This window comes from Phoxinus phoxinus, assembly GCF_949152265.1.
Source record: "Phoxinus phoxinus genome assembly, chromosome: 7".
In the NCBI taxonomy this organism is placed as follows: domain Eukaryota; kingdom Metazoa; phylum Chordata; class Actinopteri; order Cypriniformes; family Leuciscidae; genus Phoxinus; species Phoxinus phoxinus.
Genome location: NC_136882.1, coordinates 16,288,375 through 16,306,883, shown reverse-complemented (window position 1 = coordinate 16,306,883; position 18,509 = coordinate 16,288,375). Strand labels below are relative to the sequence as shown.

Genomic DNA, 18,509 nt, shown 5'->3' with positions numbered 1-18,509 from the left:
GAGTAAACTGAAAAGTGTATGTAGATAAATATATGATATGATAAAGATAATAGATGCACAGATTGATGAAGCAATGGGAAGATAGACAGATGCTAGACAGACAGGCAGATAGACACAGACAGACAGATATATAAACAGACAGGCTAATAGAAAGATAGACAGCTAGAGATTTATACATCTAGATAGACAGACAGACAGACATCACAGATAAACTTATTGATGATAGACAAATAGACAGAGACATATCGACTGATAGATTGAGAGATAGAGACAAACAGATAGAGATAGGGACAGACAAATAGACAGACAGATAAATGGATTGATGATAGACAGACAGACAGACAGACATACAGATAGACAGACAGACAGACAGACAGACAGACAGTCAGACAGACAGACAGACAGATATACAGACAGATATACAGATAGATAGATAAATAAACAGACAGACAGACAGATATATACAGTAGATAGACAGATAGATAGACAGACAGATAAATGGATTGATGATAGACAGACAGATATACCTCCATAAACAATAAAGTTCACACCAGTCACAAGTATCGTTAATCATACTTTATTAAATAATAATAATAACAATAAAAAAAGAACTTTTTTTCTGTACAAAGTCTACAAACAACAATTTTTGAATGTTCTGACCAGTGCCGGGATCTCCATGTCTTTTGGTGTTGGCCTCCTGTCCCAGACAGACGAGGTAATACTATCACAGCTCTGCAGCAAAGCCAAAACAGGCCAGAGCTCCAAGGCACTTGGAAAAGAGTCAACAGAGTCCAATGAAAACCGAGCTGAATACACACAATCTCTCCCTCTTCATCGCTCTCTCCCCCAACAACTGAACAATCCATGTCTCCGGCTGATTTCCGCACTCCCTAATAAGACAAGGCCCCTCTCCCCCCCTGAACCACAAGTCAACAGAACTCCCAGCGTGGCTCTGGGGAGCGAGAGGCCAGTCGAGGTACAATAAAAGAAATGCACACACATTTCTCCCATGTGCATACTCGTTCTACCGCTCTCTTCACCTCGAGGTGAAACGTTCTGTGAAATTCTCACCCTTCTCCCAGGCTTACACCAAACCTGGTCTTGTTAGCCTTCATTTTCAGCAGCCCAAAATAAACCATGGAGTAAACAGACAGGTGAAATGAAAAAGCAAGCGCAAGGCCTGACTCCTCCAAGGCCCCAGTGGCTTTAAACCCAAGGACTGGTGTTTCAAAATGGCTCTCCTCCAAAACAGTTTGCTTAAGGCTCGATTGTTTGTACATAAAAGTGGCTTGGGGATTTTCCAGCTCCTTCTCCAAAGTCGCTTTGCCAGCTTGAGTCTTTGTTCCTTCAAGAATAGGGTACAGAGAGTAGGAGAGAACAGAAGATGCTCTCACTCTCTTAACACTCTTTAGCTCAGTGGCTCTGAATCCTTAGCAATCCATAGGTTGCGATAAATTAGTTTGAAATTGTCAGCACTAGAGTCTTTAACGCTATGCTTAAAAATCAAACAGTAAAAAGCAAAACAAACAAGAAAAGAAGAAAGGAGAAAAAAAAGAGACTCAAAAGACAATCCTAATACTTCAATCTAAAAGGATTTTTTTCTGAATGTAATACAGCATTTTCTTTCCTCGTTCTCTAATGGCCACAACAAAAACATTATGCTACAGACAGACTGAACTTATGTAATACACATTCATAAGAGGCGTTGACACTTCAAAACGGTTGTAGAAAGTGTCAAAAGACGGGATGGGAACTTAAGCAAGTCAGCAAAAAGACACCAGTCTAAACTAAAGCAAATGTCCACAATTTTCTAGGCCACGGCGTTCACACAATAGAGGCCAAGATTTCACAAGCGATCTGTCTTCTAGTCCTAGTGCCTCTCTCTCTCTTCTAGCTTCCATTAAGCATTATTAGATTGTATTTTTCTTTACAAATCTATAGCAATATACATTTCTTTAAAGTTCTTTTTCATTTTTGAAGGGGTAAAGTCATTAGGTTGATATGTGTTGATCATGTTTCACTCCCGCTGAGCTGTCCACAGGAAGCCTCTACGCTCCCAGTGATCCTTCCACAATCCCGGTCAGAGATCAGCCCTATATTAGCGGCGTGAGGTCCATTCACAGTTTTGGATCAGGCCGGCACCAGTTCACGAGCGGACGGAGCGTCTCTCCCGATCGGCTCCCTTCAGGCCTCAGAACAGCAGCGCTGCTGGTTGATCTTCACCTTGTGCTTGATGCCATCGTACAGCTCGAAGTTGTAGTTCTCCAGTGTGGTGGTGCTGCGGGATGACAGGCCGTTGTAGGAGCAGGTGCAGTAGAGCAGGAGACCGGCGCACACCGCACCCAGCAGAACGCCCAGGGAACTCATGACGATGATGGTGACCAGGATGGGGTCAAGGGTGTACAGCCAGGCGTTGTCTTTCTCGGAGTAGCGTGTCACCGGAGGTTCTCGAGAGGGGTTGGCCGTGGTCCAGGCAGGGAAATGGAACCCTGGAAACAGGAATAGAATGTTTATCAGTTAATAAATTTGTAAGTATCAATGTGACCTAAATAGTTTTTGGATAAAAATAAACAGTAAGGGCTGACTTCACATGCCATTCACTGCAAAACATTATTTACTCAGTACTTTTGCCTTGTTTTCCAGTAAAAATATCTAAACATACTTAAAATTTGTTACATTCACTAGAGTAGCGAAATTATGTTGTATAAGACTTGTTTTCTACTATTCAAAAATGTGGGGTTGGTACTTTTGATGTTTATCTCTTTTGCTCACCAAGGTTGTATTTAATAAAAAATAAAAAAATAATATTGTGAAATATTATTACAATTTAAAATAACTGTTTTCTATTTAAATATATATATTTTCAAATGTAATTTAATCCTGTGATGCAAAGCTGAATTTTCAGCATCATTACTCTTCAGTGTCATACATTGTGAAAAATATGTTGTTGGTTTAACTTTAAAAATTAAGTGACCTGGTTACCTTAATTTTTTTTAGTTCATTTAAATAACATTTTTGAGTTAGTACAATGAAGGAGATTGGTTTAATCAACAGACACTCAAAATATTATGTTATCTGAACCACATTAATGATCTGAGTTGATTTGACAAAATAAAAATAAAATGTTGATAAATCATGATGAGAATGATCATGATTTCTTACAGGATTTTTATTTTCTTAAACAGCTGTGCTGCTTAATATTTTTTATTCGTATCTGTGATCTTTTTTTTTTCTTCTTCATTGGATTGGCTAGGCATTCACATCCGCATTTGTGTACATACTTTATGTTTCTGGTCCAAGACACCATTTGTGTTTATTATTAAAATACACCAGTCTATGCTTGAAGGTTGATGAATAGATTTACCTTGACCAGTGCGCTCTCTGCCATTGAATAGACGATTATTTCCAAGGTCTTCAGGTCTTCGCTCTGTTTGGAAGACAAACACAACCAAAATTAAACACCCAATGTCAAATTGAAAAGAGGCTACATGAAAACAAGCTCTTTTGGTAAATTCCAAGAAAACAACGTGTGCATTGTTGTTCCATGAGCCAGTAACAGTAGTGCAATGTATGAGCACAAAATGCCAACATAAATAGCAAAAACTGTACACTGATGAGCACACAGACTTGGGTGCAAACAGCTGCAGCGTCTGTTATACATCATCAAATACCCATAAAAAAAGAGCACAAACCACTTTAGCTGCAGTTTGTAGAAAAATATCACTTTATTGTAACATTCCATACAACATTTCCAAGACCACGAAATTCAACAGGCTAAAATATACCTCATACTGTATGTATTTAAACAGGCTGAAAATGCTGCGTTGTAGAGAGAAAAGAAAAAGCTTATATAGATGGCAGGGTTAAAGCCCCACATTCACAAAGGACAAAAAAAGTGCACACAACCACAAACCCATCAGAACTTGATGCAAATTAAGCATAATGTCGACATAATGAACAAAAAAAATCATGTTCAGCAAACATGAGTAAATACTTCAATAGACCGAACTGATTTAATCAAGTTCAAGATTTGTAGGTGGAATAGTTGACCTGTTTTTAAGCAGACATATAGAGTATACAACCTGGATTTCTTTCTTTTTTTTTACAGTAAAATTAATTTTCTCCAGACGGACACTTTAGACGTCGACCGCCTTTTCCTGTCTCCGTCTCTGAGGAGGGGTGAGAGCATATGCTGTTTTGTGCAGGTACTATCAGAGACAGACTCTTGGCATCATATGGGCCCCCTCTGAGTGCTTTTGCTCATTAATATCTTTTGAGAGACGGCAAAAAAAAAAAAAAAAAAAAAAAAAAAACTCCAAGCAAGAATGCTTACGACAGGCTTAAAATGTAATATGGTCCATTACCTAATTAGAAATATGAAATGGTTCAAAGAAACCCTCAAAAAAATCCACAGTAGATTTAAAAACATAATATTATGATCAGCTGACAGGTAATTTTTAAGCAACTCAAAATAAATAGTAAAGAGAAAAAGTGAAAATGAATTTAAATTAATTAATACATTCAGACTACAAAACAACATACAGAATCACGATTGTTTAGTCTGGGTTAAAAGTTTGATATAAATTCAAACATTAATCATACAGGCATATGAAACATCCATGACAGAAAAATGCATCTTGCTCAAAACAAACCAGAACACGTGTCAAATGTAAGGAATCAAACGGTATAATTGCTCAAGACGAGACAAGACAATTTTGCCGCTAGTATTGTTACACATTCAATTGGGGCGGGTGGGCCACAGAAACTCAGAGAAACGTGTTGCATACCGCAAATTCTGCCTTAAATAAGTGAGAGGTTTCACAATATGGCGGCGCAACGGAGACCACATGACTCAAAACTGAACTGAACTGACGTCTCGCAAGCTACTGTGTGTCCCATCTCCCCAGAACACACTCTACTGTATAGAGGATTAGGTGGGAAAAGAGGAGACAATGCTCCAACAATGTGCCTGCCGGGTCAGGTGGTCTCTCTGGCTGTCTGCAAGGATCTTTCATGTGCTTTTGTGTTTCAAACAAACCCCTTCAGACCCTGGATTCTGCAGAGAAGGTCTATATTTAAAGCAGGCTTTTCTTTGATCTCGCCTTCCATCTCCCCACACATTCTTTCGTGAAGAGTAGATAAACGGGCGAGAAAAGGGCCAGCCTGTCCGTGATGGGGGATTATTTTCACCTATTGCCAGATGGAGGACATAACAAGATATCAGGATTTACTTTCTCCTTTCATCCCAGTTGCTTTAGATGAAGCCAAAATCTGACGTGGCTGCCTGACAGATGCTTTCAGTAATAGATGAAGCCTCAGACTCTTTATGTGTAAAGAGGAAAATGTTTTGTTGGGGGAATTTCCATCCTGAGCTCTGATGGCGCCTATTTTTATGTGTTTGTTTGGTGCAGAAGAAAACACTGAACACTATGTACTTGGACAGAACATCTCAGACCATAGCATGTTTTTTTTTCTTCAGAGGTATACCGCTACGTTTCAAGTAGCACACAAAAGAGATGAAGCGAAAACTCGTAGCACACATTTGAAGTGCATTTTAAAACAATCTCCTGCATATATAGCATGGTTTGATACATTAAAGAAAAAAATCTGTAGCAAGATTGTCATATGCAAATAATGCTAATAAAACAAAATGCTAATTGTTTTTTCCCCCTGTCTGCTGTCTAACCCAACTGATAAAATGGCAAAAGCCATCCAAAAATACAGATAAGAGGTTGTTTAGTGATTCAGTAAGACATCAGCAGGTGTATTGAGTGACACTATAAAAGGTGGACTTGGAGATGGGCTTCAGCTAACATGCTAACGTGCCAACTCGCTCCCTGAAGCAAAATCAGCTAGCGAAGCACTCCTGCACTGTCTAACATTTGGCAGATTTACAAAGCTCTCCGCTTCTGTTCTTTTACAAGACTACGTGTAATCAAAATCTCTGGGGGAACAGCACACAAATACACACACTGCTTTAGCGTTAGCTACAAAAATAAAGTCAGTGCATCAGTTAGCTGCATATACACTTAGGTTGATCTCGGCTGAGCATGAATACGAAAGGATTAAATTATAAATGAGAACAGTGATCGGCTTGAACTAGCCCAATGCCACTGAAGCGTCTTAAGGCCAATGTTGTATCAGTCAGTCGGCCAATCAGAGGAGTAGGCTGGCTAAGGCGGGGTCATGTGACCTTTGCATATAGGCGGAAAACATACTGTATCTCTTCAGACGTACTGTAAGTGCCAAAGCCCCAGTGACTTTCAGAAAAGAAGAGTTTATATATAGACACATATTGACAGATACTCAAAATGAACTCTCTGAAAAAGAACAAACATTCTTCAAAATGCTTTTAAGAAGCTTCATTCAATAGTCAAAGAAGGTACCAGGAGTTTTAAAATTCAGTACATTACGTGGTACCAAAGCCTTCCACACACATCCTGATTCTCCAGCAAGAACATTTGTCCCAGAGTGTTTGACATTCATGCTTTTGTCTCTTTGAAGCTTCTTGTCAAACTCCTCGAGCCTCAAGTGTTCCTATGTGCACATGAGATGCGGCACACATGCAAGGAAATGTTTGCCGGTTTTCCTTTTTGTTCCGATGCCTCACTCCCGTCGCTGTTCGCAGGCTCTCCTCTGATTTTGGCAATGCTGCAGAGTTCTTTTGACTGTACAATAGGATTGGTCATGAACAGGAGATTAGAGCTTTCATAGTAAGGTTCCCGTCCACACACACAGCTAAAGAGTGAAGGGGGAAAGGGGGTGTCTGCCAGTCAGGATTTTGGCTGGATGTCCCTTCGGCACAGCAGATCTCCTCCTTTCCAGCACTGGAGCTCCACAAAAGAGTCGTCAACTCTGGTGCTTATATCTGTCCACATCTTCTTCGTATCATCCTCGACTTTAAGTGGCACCATGCAGGTGTCCCTGTGAAATAGTGGGATGAAGAGATTCGTCGGTGTCGTCTCAGCACTGTGAGCAGGGCTCTTGCTTCTCTAACCTAATCGTTAGCATCGGCTCCACCCCAGGTCTGGCGAGACCCCCGGGGCCACCGCCTGCGTACTGTCCCGTGTACGTGCTCTGGTAGGACACAGAGTGCTGGCTCTTCTTGGCCGCCAGGTGGTAGCGATGGCAACACAGCACCATGACCAACGTGACGCAGCCCAGGAGGAAAATGGCGCCACCTCCGGCTATTACATAATACCAGTAGGTGGGCATGGGCTGCAGGGACACTGTCGTGTCCACAGTGGGGTCGCTCCAGCCAGGTGAGGCTCCCCCTGGTGGAGAGACACAGAAGAATTGGCTTGGGGTAGAGAGGCATGCAGACTGCATAGCTTCAAGCCATCTTGGATTGTATGTGAATGGTTTTGCTCTGATTTGGTGCTGCATACAAACAAAACAAACACAGACACGCAAATGCACATGCACGTCAACGCCTGTCAGCGGCCCCTTCGCAGAAACTCGATAACTGTTCAGATAGAGTTTTGTCCTTCTAAATCACATTAAGAATGCAGACATGTGTTTCACGGGGTGTGAACAGATGATACATCTCAGATAGTTCACTTGAAATGTGCTGATGCATTGTGGAATCTGTGCTAATTTCTTATGCAACCAAATGTGAAGGTCATAAAAACATATTGTGTCATAAAACACCGGCTGATCTCAGCACCTTCTCTCAGCCGTTCTTTTGTAATCCTGCATTTTGCCGATTGTGTGTATGTGTGCGCGTACTCTGTAGTTCTTCATTCTAGGGGGAAAGTTTTGTTTTCTTGCATGCATGGATCTGTGCCAGCTTCGTCTGCCTCAAGCCAAAGTCTTCCATGAACCCAACCCAGCAGTGCATGAAAACTGCTCACCCACCACATGTGTATACACACACACACACACACACACACACACACACACACACACACACACACAAACCTCCACCAATCTCTCTCTCTATTCCCTCCATGTCTTCTTACTCTCGTCTATGCATAAACACGCATGTAATCTAGGAATTTTGCCTGCTATGGGAAAACGAATCTACTTACACTGGGAATCATTTCCACTTCAATTAAGAAAAAGGGAGTTAGTTACTAAAGGAATAGGATATTAGTGGGCTTGTGTGCTCCACAATCATTTAAAATGGAGTATATGAATATTATTCCACTGCAGCTGAATCTGATTGACCGCAATCATGCAGCTGTTGGGGAATAAACATATGACATCCATAGCAGCACAACACACACCACCAGAACAATGCTTACACAAGGATAAGGTGTACCATCAACATTAGAGTGCTTTGCTGTTCTCAATGAACTAGTAGTAAATTCGTGAATGTCACCCCAGAGGAAAATGCTACTGCTCAGATATTGCTCTTTCATTGCTCCGGAGACTGAAATAGTTCTAAAAGAGTTTAGTGATCATTTCTATCAACTTTGTCTCTGTTATGAAAATTATGATTATTTTTTTGTATTTAAGGTGCAATACAAAACAAAAAATTAATCATTAGGATTTACTATTATTTACTACTACTACTACTACTACTACATATTGGTAAATACTTTTAATATTATTATTATTTCCTAATAATAATAAATTAATAATAACAATAACATCAATAATAATTATTATTATATACTACTGCTTTTATTATTATATACTATTATATATTATTATTATTATACTAATAAGACCATTTTTAAGGTACATTACATAGATATTTATGCACATAGCATGGCTTATATAATTTGGTTTAGGAAGAATTTGGTGAGAAATGTTCTTATTGAAATGTCATACATTCGAGGAGTAATAGACCAACTGAATCTATAAGCCACGTTTGATGATGTTTAGCATGATAACGACACCATATACAGTAACACAGCACATGATGTGAGGCTACAGATGCATGCTGGGATTCAGCCCATGCTCCAAATGTCCGTATGACAATAATGATGGTGAGGACAACAACCATGATGACGGCAATGGTTTGGCATCAAGACACCAACGTCACTGAACGAACAACTAAACACATAAAATCGGTGTTGAATCTGACTCATTTAAACTTTGTTGTGGGATTGGAAACAGACTGTACAGAATCCCTGTGCGCTGCTGGTGTGAAGCTTAACCAAAAATACAATGATTATCAAAAGCCCTTTAGGTGATGCAAGCTGCTAGGCAACAAGCAGGAAGCACAAACATTGGCACAGGAAATGACAATATGCCAGAAACTCACCAGTCATTTCAGGGGGGAATGCAGCGAAGGGTTCTGAAACAAGAAAAAAAATATGGATTAGAAAAGGAAATGGCACAAATAAAATATATTCACAAGTGCAGTGGAATTCTGACACACGTGACTGAGCGTGGTTAATATTATACGAGTAAAATTCTATAGATTTTGTATTCTTTGACAGAATAAATTCTTATGTACTGTGAATTCCACCCTTCTGATTGGCTAAATATATCCTAATATCTCAGGACACCTGTTTGAGTGATATCTGTCAGGTAGGAACATTAAAATTCCTACAGCCCCTTTAAAGCTAGAGTAGGTAATGTTGGAGAGCTAGCCAGATTTGAAAGTGGCACCTCTTCTAAGCTCCGCCCCCTCCTGTCAGTGCTCCGTCCAAAGCTACGCCCCCCCACAAACATGAACGCGCATCCACATTTGGAGTCAGCTGTATGTACCTACCAGTGATGCGCGGGTTGATCCAAAATGAGCGGGTGCCTGCATGCGCCCGCGGTTACGAGTCATCCAAAAATATTTTTAATGATATTCGGGTCGCGGTCGGTCGGGTCGTTTACCTTTGTAATTTATATAGTACTAGACACAATGTTCTATGAAATACATAGGTCTACACTTTATTGGCTGAATGCGCGAGGATGACGCACGAGCTCAGTCAGAGATGAAAGTGGGAAATCCTTATTAACTTTTGAATAAAAGCTGACGCGGGACAAAATGCCCGATTTCCCAACGCGTTGAACTGAGCAATGCCATTGTGCCATTTTAATAGGCTACTTTTAAACGCATATAGCTCAGTAATGTCAGTTTTATGTAGCCTATTTGCTGAGAGGGGGCGGGATTTTTGTTGGGAAAGTCCGGGGAGAGACGCACAAGTCGATTAGGCTGGATAAACACATGCAGCATCTTAACTGTTAAGAAAATGAAACGAAATAAATGAATAAATCAAGCCTTTATTACAAAACACTAGGCTATATCATACAGCATTCTGAAAAATGCACACCCCTAGTTCCTCCGTCTAAGCGGGCGGTTAGTTGAAAACAAAACGTCGGTCGGGTGCGGGTTGTTTATACATTGACCCGCGCATCACTGCTGTGCACGCAGTGGTGCTCGGGCACGAGACATGAAGGCATCTGATTGGTTCTTTACATTCGCACTGAATGGCAGTGATTGGTCAGAGTTTTGAATGTCCTACAGCTGCTACAGAGGTCAGATATTTTTCATTCCTTTTTCTGAACACATAATGTATTGACTACTATCAGAATGGAAGGACCATTTCACCCAGTATAAAAAAAAATGTTTCTGAACAGGATTACCAACCCTACCTTTAACTACAAATGTAAAATTATTAACAGAACTCCCCAGAAACACTTTAGCTCAAAATAAAGACATTTTTTGGAGAGTGGTCTGAAATCACAAACACAGGTTAAGGAGAAGAAATAAGACAGAAAGAGTGAAGAAGGGAGGAGAATAGGATTGGGCTGTGTCATTTGGCAAACTGTGCCGCACACACACTCAGACTGCCAGAGAAACAGAATGCCGGTTCAGAATGTTTGGAATGCAGTCGCTTTAAAAGGGAACTCTGCAGAGAGGCAGGGGACAGATTTGGCAGCGACGCAGGGGCTGGCGCATGCACACCGAACAACTTTAATTAATAAGAGAAGTCCCAAAGCCGGGGGGCTGTGCACGTGAGCGACTGAATGACGGCTCACATCAATATCTTGATTCATAACTAATCCTATTTTTGCTGATCATTGTTTAAAAAATAATATGTCCTCAGAGGAAAAGCAATGTTTTTGCTCAGTAAATAACCTTCACGGCATTGTGAGTGACTGGCCGTGTAACGAAGTGCTTTGTTCGGCATTAATGTCTGTTCTGTGTTTGTGAAAAGCTACACCGTAGAGAGCAGGCCTGACTGGTTATTCCCTGGCATGGCTCTGGAAAAGCTCTGTTTACAAATAAGAGAGGAGAAGGAAAAGAAACTAATGAAACATAGATTGAGATCAGAGCCCACAGGGCGAGTGTGGCCTAGTTTTCAGCTTTTTGTGTGAGCCGAGCACTTGAAAAACACTTTCTATGTGATTATTTTTTTCTTGGGCTTGAATGGGAAGAGTAGGGTGGGCATGGAAAGCCACAGTTATGCGGTCAGAATGAATCGTTTGGTGTCAGGCAGGGTCTAAAATGTTTTGTCAAATCTGCCAATGCAAATTTAGAAAATGCATAAACATTTTCTTCAAATGTAGAAATATTTCCTACCAGCCCAGAAACAATTTTGAAGTAAAAAAAAGTATTTAAAATGATCCATATACAAAAATAAATGCAAATCCCTATGAGAAATGCAAAAAAAAAATTTATGCAGCATTTTTTCAGGCTTAATTTAAAGAGAATCCCCTTTTGTTTACTTGTCAAAGCATATATTACTTGCACCTGGTGCTTGGCATGTGTTCATTTAGGTCCCGGGTGACAAATTTGGTGGGTGATGGCTGAAAGAGAGAAATAAAGCAAGACAAAGAAAGTCCCAGATGTTGATACTTACGTGTACACTGCTCAAGCTCGATGCTGGAGCTCATATGGATGTTGTCAACCCAGATGTGCCCTTGACTGCCTCGCTCAAAGAAGCCCTCGATGACAACCTTGCAAATTAAACAGAAAAGAAAGAGAATTAAAGACTGTACGTTTCGTTACTGGTGTCAGTTCACATCCTGTATTACTCTCAAGTCAATGTTTATCATTAAATACATCACAGATTTCTTATTGGATGAGTATCTGTGCACCTGATATTCTTTAGGGGACTGAGGCAGGATGGTGCGGCCTTCCCTCCACATGGGCCCCTGGTCTCCTTTCAGGGCCCAGAGCAGCGTCTCCTCCTGGTCATCTTCCCGGAGCAGCACACGCAGACTGTCCTGACCTTCACCCTGAAGCTGGTAGTAGAAGAGCAGACAGACGGGACGGCGCTCGGGTCCCACCGATGGACTCATTAACCGTGCGCGCTGCGGCTCTGACTTAGGACTCACCTCCACGTACAAGAAATTCCCAAAATCTGTACAGAGACAGAAACAAGTGCTGATGTTAAACATCTTTTGTTGGTCCAAGAACAACATTTTTTTTTTTAAAGAAACATGTTCCAGCAACTTCCCAACCCTAATCATTACCCCTAACCCAAATCTTTAACCCTACACCAACCAGGATGTATAGTAGATCCAGGAACATGTCCTACTTAGTGATATCACTGTAAGCCCAATTATATTTCCCCCTTTTTCTGTTTCTTTCTCGCCGTTACATTGCACTGAACAATCTGGTATGTTTTTAATGTTGCTAAGTAATAAATAATTGAACCGGAGGGAAGGGAAAATCAGTCCAGACATAAAAGCAAATGCATTTTTTCAAGAGGAAAGAGTCCTTACAACGCAATCTCCGTCAAATCCCACTGTGGACATCTCAGTAAAGCAGAAGAAAAATGAATGGGAGAGGACAGAAGAGCGGAAAACAACAATCAGAGAGAAGGTTGGGAAACACTCTGTGAGTGATCTGACTGGACAGCGTGGCACCAGGAATTAACATCATTACCCATGCTGCCTCAGCTATGATTCGAATGCTCCCACCTACACTGATGTATAGAGAAATGGCATACTCATTTCCGTTCACCCTACTTTGACACATTTCTCATCCCAGGCCGTCGCTGGTGTTCCTTTATGAGATGCCTAAATAGGTTATGCATTTAATTAAAGCAGAAGAACTTCCTCTATTTGATCTTGGGTATACATATAGGGAAATTAATTACCCTTTCACAGGGAAAGTTCACCGTCATATAGACACTATTTGGCTTAGGTTGATGTGCCTGAAGTAACCATAGGGCAGGGAAAGGTACTTCTGGGATTATTGTTTTTAAGTGGAACCTTCTACACCTAGAGTTAATTAGGCTGAGTTTGCATTAACCCTTTCTGGCCCTCTGTTTTTCCGTTTCCTGGTTAAACCACTGGGGTATGAACACTCTGGAATGCTCAGAGTGCTGTTCCAGGAGCCATGGGATCTACACGGCTTACTGTGATGTTGAAGCGTTTAATGGGAGTGAGCTGTGCTATAAAGTGAATGAGTTGAGCAGCTCTTGTCCAGGGATGCTGGGAAGCCAGAAACATACTCCATATGCAAAAACATCACTGGCATAACTATAGAAGTCCGTTTCCACCTTGGACTTTTTTATCTTGTAATTGCGATTTTATTTTTCTTAATGTGACTTCAGATCTATTTTTATTTTTTTAATTCTTTCCTTTTACTGAGAAGAAACCGGCTTCCATATACAACTGGCAGTCAATGGAGAAAGTAGCTTTTTGGCCCCAGATGATGTACTTACGTCACCTAAAAGCTTACCAGCCAAACCTTGACCCATTGATCGGAAAGACTCTAGCTACAGTACTAAAGCACTACATGCAACAATACTAAGAATGCAATGTGTACTTGTGTTATGAATTGCATTGAGATACATTTTGGAAATCAACTTTGTGTGAAATCGAGTTTGAGTTTCTAAAAGTTTTGTGTTAGGGGATCTACACAGTTTGTTCGGAGAAGGTAAGGAATGTGACGTAACACCCCTGGTGTTAAAGAGAGCGAGTGTGTGTGAAAGAAGCGAAAGTCTTGGGATTGGGGGTGCACTTGGTTTGGGAATGGTTAAAACAGGACAGGATTCTTTCCTCTTTACTGCTGGATCTCTTTTAAAACTTGACATATGGAAAACAGTGCAAGATTGTTTTAACAACCTCACAAGGCAGAGTGCTCCAGGAAAGCAGTGAGGACATGGAGAGTGTGTGTGTGTGTGTGTGTGTGTGTGTGTGTGTGTGTGTGTGTGTGTGTGTGTGTGTGTGTGTGTGTGTGTGTGTGTGTGTGTGTGTGTGTGTGTGTATGTGTGTGTGTGTGGAATTAGTGAAGCACTCATCTTTTTTTCACGTAGGGTTGATAAAGGTCAGGTAAGCTCAGGGATGTGAAGAGATGAACAAACTCCCAGAGGAAGAACGAGGATGGAGTGAGAGAATGACAGATACTATTCCCAGATTTCAACCATCACATTAATTACACACCAGTAATGAGACGGATGGATGGAAAATGAGAGGTGAGCGCATGTGTGTGAGTGTGTGGATTCATAAAGAGGACAAGGGCAAAAGAAGGTCTAAAAATGTATTTTGTGCAGTACGGTCACAGTACAGTAGGTCACCATACATCACAATACTTCCTTCTGACCATATTCTGCTGTCCCTGTTTATTTTCCTAACCATTCTTATTAAATCAAGCAAATTTGTCTTCTCAAAGTTCCTGATATTCCCAATGCTATACCAAAATTCCCAATGTTTTTGTTTATGTTTGAAGAGATTAGTATGTAATATATTTTATTAAGATGCACTTACTGTCAGATCCCAGTGTCAGGTCCAGACTCGGACTAGAGGAACTATACAGAGACCACTTCAGATCAGACATGGGGTCGTGGGTCCATCCACACATACTCTGCTCAAAGTCACACAGACCACCCAGAGATGACAGAGTGGTGGGAGCTGGGAAGAGAGAAAGAGCAAACCATACTCATTTTCCATGACCTCAGACCCTGTTGTAGTCTCTACCATAACACACACATATAGGCTACTATATTTGTTCTGACTATATGTGTCCTACTATATGTGTTTCCTCATGAAATACATATATACATATATATACCTGCATATTCTTACTGTACATGCATTTTCTACATGTATATTTTATTTATTATATGAGAACAGATTTGTCTCATTTTACATACACAGATTCCTCTCACTGTATTTATTTCCAGTTTCTAATGTACATTAAAGATTCCAGTTTCCTTGTATGTGCATAGATTTCTGTCTCACTGTTTGTGCACAGAATCCTGTCTCACTGTACATGACAGTTTACAGTCTCATTGTACATGAACGATTGACGTTTCACTGATCCTCAAAGATTCCCTTTTCACTGTAAGTGAACAGTCTCACTGTATATAAAAGTTTGCCATTTCACTAAATGTGCAAATATTCTTGCTTCACTAGATAGATTCATGTCTCACTTCACATTGCAGTTTCCAGTTTCATTCTACGTCAGAGATTGCTGTCTCACTGTACGTGACACATTCTTGTTTCACAGCACAGATTTCAGCCTCACTGTATGTGCACAGACTGGCCCTGCTGCTGCTTTGTTAACATGCAGACACAGACAGACTCCAGTACAGCCTCATCTATATGGAGCGCTTTGCCTCAGCATTTAGCGGGCCTCCATCAGCCATCCATCCACAGGCATGCTGCTATGCTAGTTAGCATAATGTTAGAGTTCATGCTGCGAGCCTGTACTCATCAACACATAAGTGTGTAGAAATGGAGGGGAGGCAATCTGTTATTAGAGCTCTGGGAAAAGCAAAGCTGCAATTACACAGCAGAGCACTGTAAATAAAAGTGCATGTGTGATATGGTAAAATCGCTTATATAAACATTCATTAATGAGACATGCTCTACTAGATATTCCCATTACATCTCAGCCAAGTATTTTGTAATATACATTAAATTGATTGGATATATTGATATTCACTCTACAACGAGATCTGATATCGTGCACTATAGAAATATTTTCTGTAAGTAAGGTGCTCTGTTTGATTACCTGGTGTCCTGTGGGCGATACTCGTCTCGTCCTGAGGGGGAAGGGTAGGCGTAACCGTGTCAGGAATGGTGGTGGATTCTAAAATAAAGCAAAAAACAGCACATTTTAGAAATAAGCCTGCGACTGAGGAATAAAAACATGCGAGGCACAATAATATCCTCTAAAGAAGATCATTGTACTAAGTGCTGATGAATACACAAGTCTCCCTAACTCAGACACACACACACACACACACAGTGTCTGGCAAACACTCCTCAAATAAGAAATGACAGAATAATCACACATGATCGCACACAGGCATGCATGCACACCAGCATCTGTCCCCCCAAAAAGTGGCCACAGCCACGAGACACACATAAACCAGGCCGAGACAATTAAAAATGTGCACATGCACCACATGCACACATTGCGCGTTTACAATAAGATAAATATTAGAAAACCACAACTAGAAAAATTCTAAGCATCTGAGAGCTATTTACTGTGAAGTGTTCTAATAGAGAGAGAGAGAGAGAGAGAGAGAGAGAGCATATTCTCTAGATGATAGCTTCATCACCACTGCCATTTCACCTCAGACAACTGCAGTTACTGTACCAGTTACCCACAATGCATTTAAAAGTGAAACCATTGCTGCCACAGCTATTTTCCATGAGTCACAACACAAGACTTCCAAAGACTGTCTTTTGCTCGCGTTCATTTCTACACCGCAACATACAGTAGTTGACTTCTTAAGCTTTATTTCTCTTCTTTCTCTCCACGTCTCTCGTCTATAAGTGACGTGAGTTTTGGCCAAAACACAGGCCAGACAGCAACAAAACAATTGCAACAGCGCTCTTACATGGTTTCTGCGGTGATAATTTGTTATGACGGAAAATGTTAAATCAGCCGTTGCATCTCTCTTCGTTCCCTGCGGGGGATCAAGCGAAGGAAGATTTAGAGACAACGAGGCGTAAATGAGTAATGATTGTCAGCTCTTAAAGTCATTAATGTCATTACTCTTAACAATTCCCTGCTTAATTGGCAAATACGTGAGTGGCGTAACACTAATCACGTAGACACTTTAGCACAACATGAAAAGGAGAGGCCTACTGTAATATTAATATGTTATTAATTTCTATAAGCGGGTGCGTACATGAAAGGGATGCACCAGCTGGCGGCTTCTGACATTAAACTCTATTAATTTTCTGCCCTTTACAAATGCAATTAACCTCCTGGGAACTGAGAACTCTGTCAGGTAACACACCTTTCTTTCTTTAGCCTCACATACATGAAGTAGGACACCCTCCCGTCCTGTTTAATGTGCACTACAATTTTTGTAACGTTTTTTTTAATTATGTTTTTTAAGGCTGCATTTATTTGATCAAAAATACAGTAAAACAGTAATATTGAGAAATATTTTTACAATTTAAAATAGCTTTTTATTTTATTTTAATAAATGGTAAAGTTTATTTTATTTTTATGATTCAAAATTCACACACGAAAATAAATGTTTTATATATTTACGGTACGAAATTTACAAAATATCTTCATGGAACATGATCTTTACTTAATATCCTAATGATTTTTGGCATAAAAGAAAAATCTATAATTTTGACCCTTACAATGTTTTGTTGGCTATTGCCACAACCGTGTGACTTGTGACTGGTTTTATGATCCAGGGTCAAATATATAAGTTGAAATCTAATGATATACCATTACAAACTTTTACTCGCTTTTAATAATTTTAATGCATCCTTGCAGAGTAAAAGTATTAATTTCTTTAAAAAAAAAAAATATATATATATATATATGTTTCTGTTAAAGGAGTTAACAGGGAGGTCAAAATGAGCCAACATGAGCACAAGTGGTTCATCATCGTATCATCGGCTCATTCAATTTACATTTAGTCTTTTCATTTACCTGTCAATTAGCTTATGTTCAACCATATTCAACATTATTTACAATTATTTTTAAACTGACACCAGGTATTTCCCTTAATGTGTTTTCTATATACCCTATGTGAAATATGCAGCTAATTCCTCCCTATACCTGAAGCTCCAGCTATGGATCAGAGCAAGACACGGCAATAGATTTCCAATATGCTCTAAAGCTCTATTGATGCAGCCAATTGATCTGGATCCCAGAACTCTCTGGGCGTTGCCTGAGATTTCCTCCACAGCCTGATAACACATTAAGGCCACGAAATGTTTACAAGTCTCAAAGACAGACCAGATGTTTACAAGCAAGGGCTAGTTTTGGGGTCACTCCTCCTCACCCTGAAGGATTACCTTGTTTTTAACCTCTGTATTCAGGGCACAGAGCGGAGTTAGCCCTGTTTCCAGCCTCATGGGCCCCGCTGAGCCTTGGCAATCTCTGACTCAGCGTTTTCATAGCAAGATGGAAAAAAATGTTCAATTACATAGAAAGCCTTGGAGTAAATGTGCCCCTGGCAGGCAGACCGGCTGTACTTCAGCGCCTGACTGAGATCTTGAGCAGAGACTGCATAGCAAGGAAAAACAAAGACTGATGTGTGTTTGGGAGATTGCGTGGAGTAACAAACAAAGAACAGGAGTCAGACCGGATCAGCAACTGTGAAAGTGATCATCAAAGCTGATGTGGCGAATTATAACAATGTGTTATGTACACAACCACATTAAACGAAATAGTAAGC

At 40.4% G+C, this 18,509-nt stretch overlaps 1 protein-coding gene across 2 annotated transcripts in view; it reads right to left on the bottom strand.

Moving 5' to 3' along the window:
* Positions 1 to 561: 561 nt before the first annotated feature.
* The window catches only part of nrp2b (neuropilin 2b), a 72,994-nt gene continuing 55,046 nt past the window's right edge, over positions 562 to 18,509 (bottom strand). Inside the window, exons 11-17 of one of the 2 annotated variants that reach the window (XM_079619496.1) lie at positions 15,863 to 15,940; positions 14,614 to 14,757; positions 11,992 to 12,257; positions 11,754 to 11,850; positions 9,215 to 9,247; positions 3,365 to 3,427; positions 562 to 2,489 (exon numbers count right to left, since the gene is read on the bottom strand). In XM_079619496.1, the coding sequence (XP_079475622.1) occupies positions 2,185 to 2,489; positions 3,365 to 3,427; positions 9,215 to 9,247; positions 11,754 to 11,850; positions 11,992 to 12,257; positions 14,614 to 14,757; positions 15,863 to 15,940 (986 nt within the window). In that variant the 3' untranslated portion in view covers positions 562 to 2,184. Of the gene's footprint in view, positions 2,490 to 3,364; positions 3,428 to 6,823; positions 7,275 to 9,214; positions 9,248 to 11,753; positions 11,851 to 11,991; positions 12,258 to 14,613; positions 14,758 to 15,862; positions 15,941 to 18,509 lie in introns of those variants that run through there. The other variant, XM_079619497.1, reaches the window with a different exon arrangement.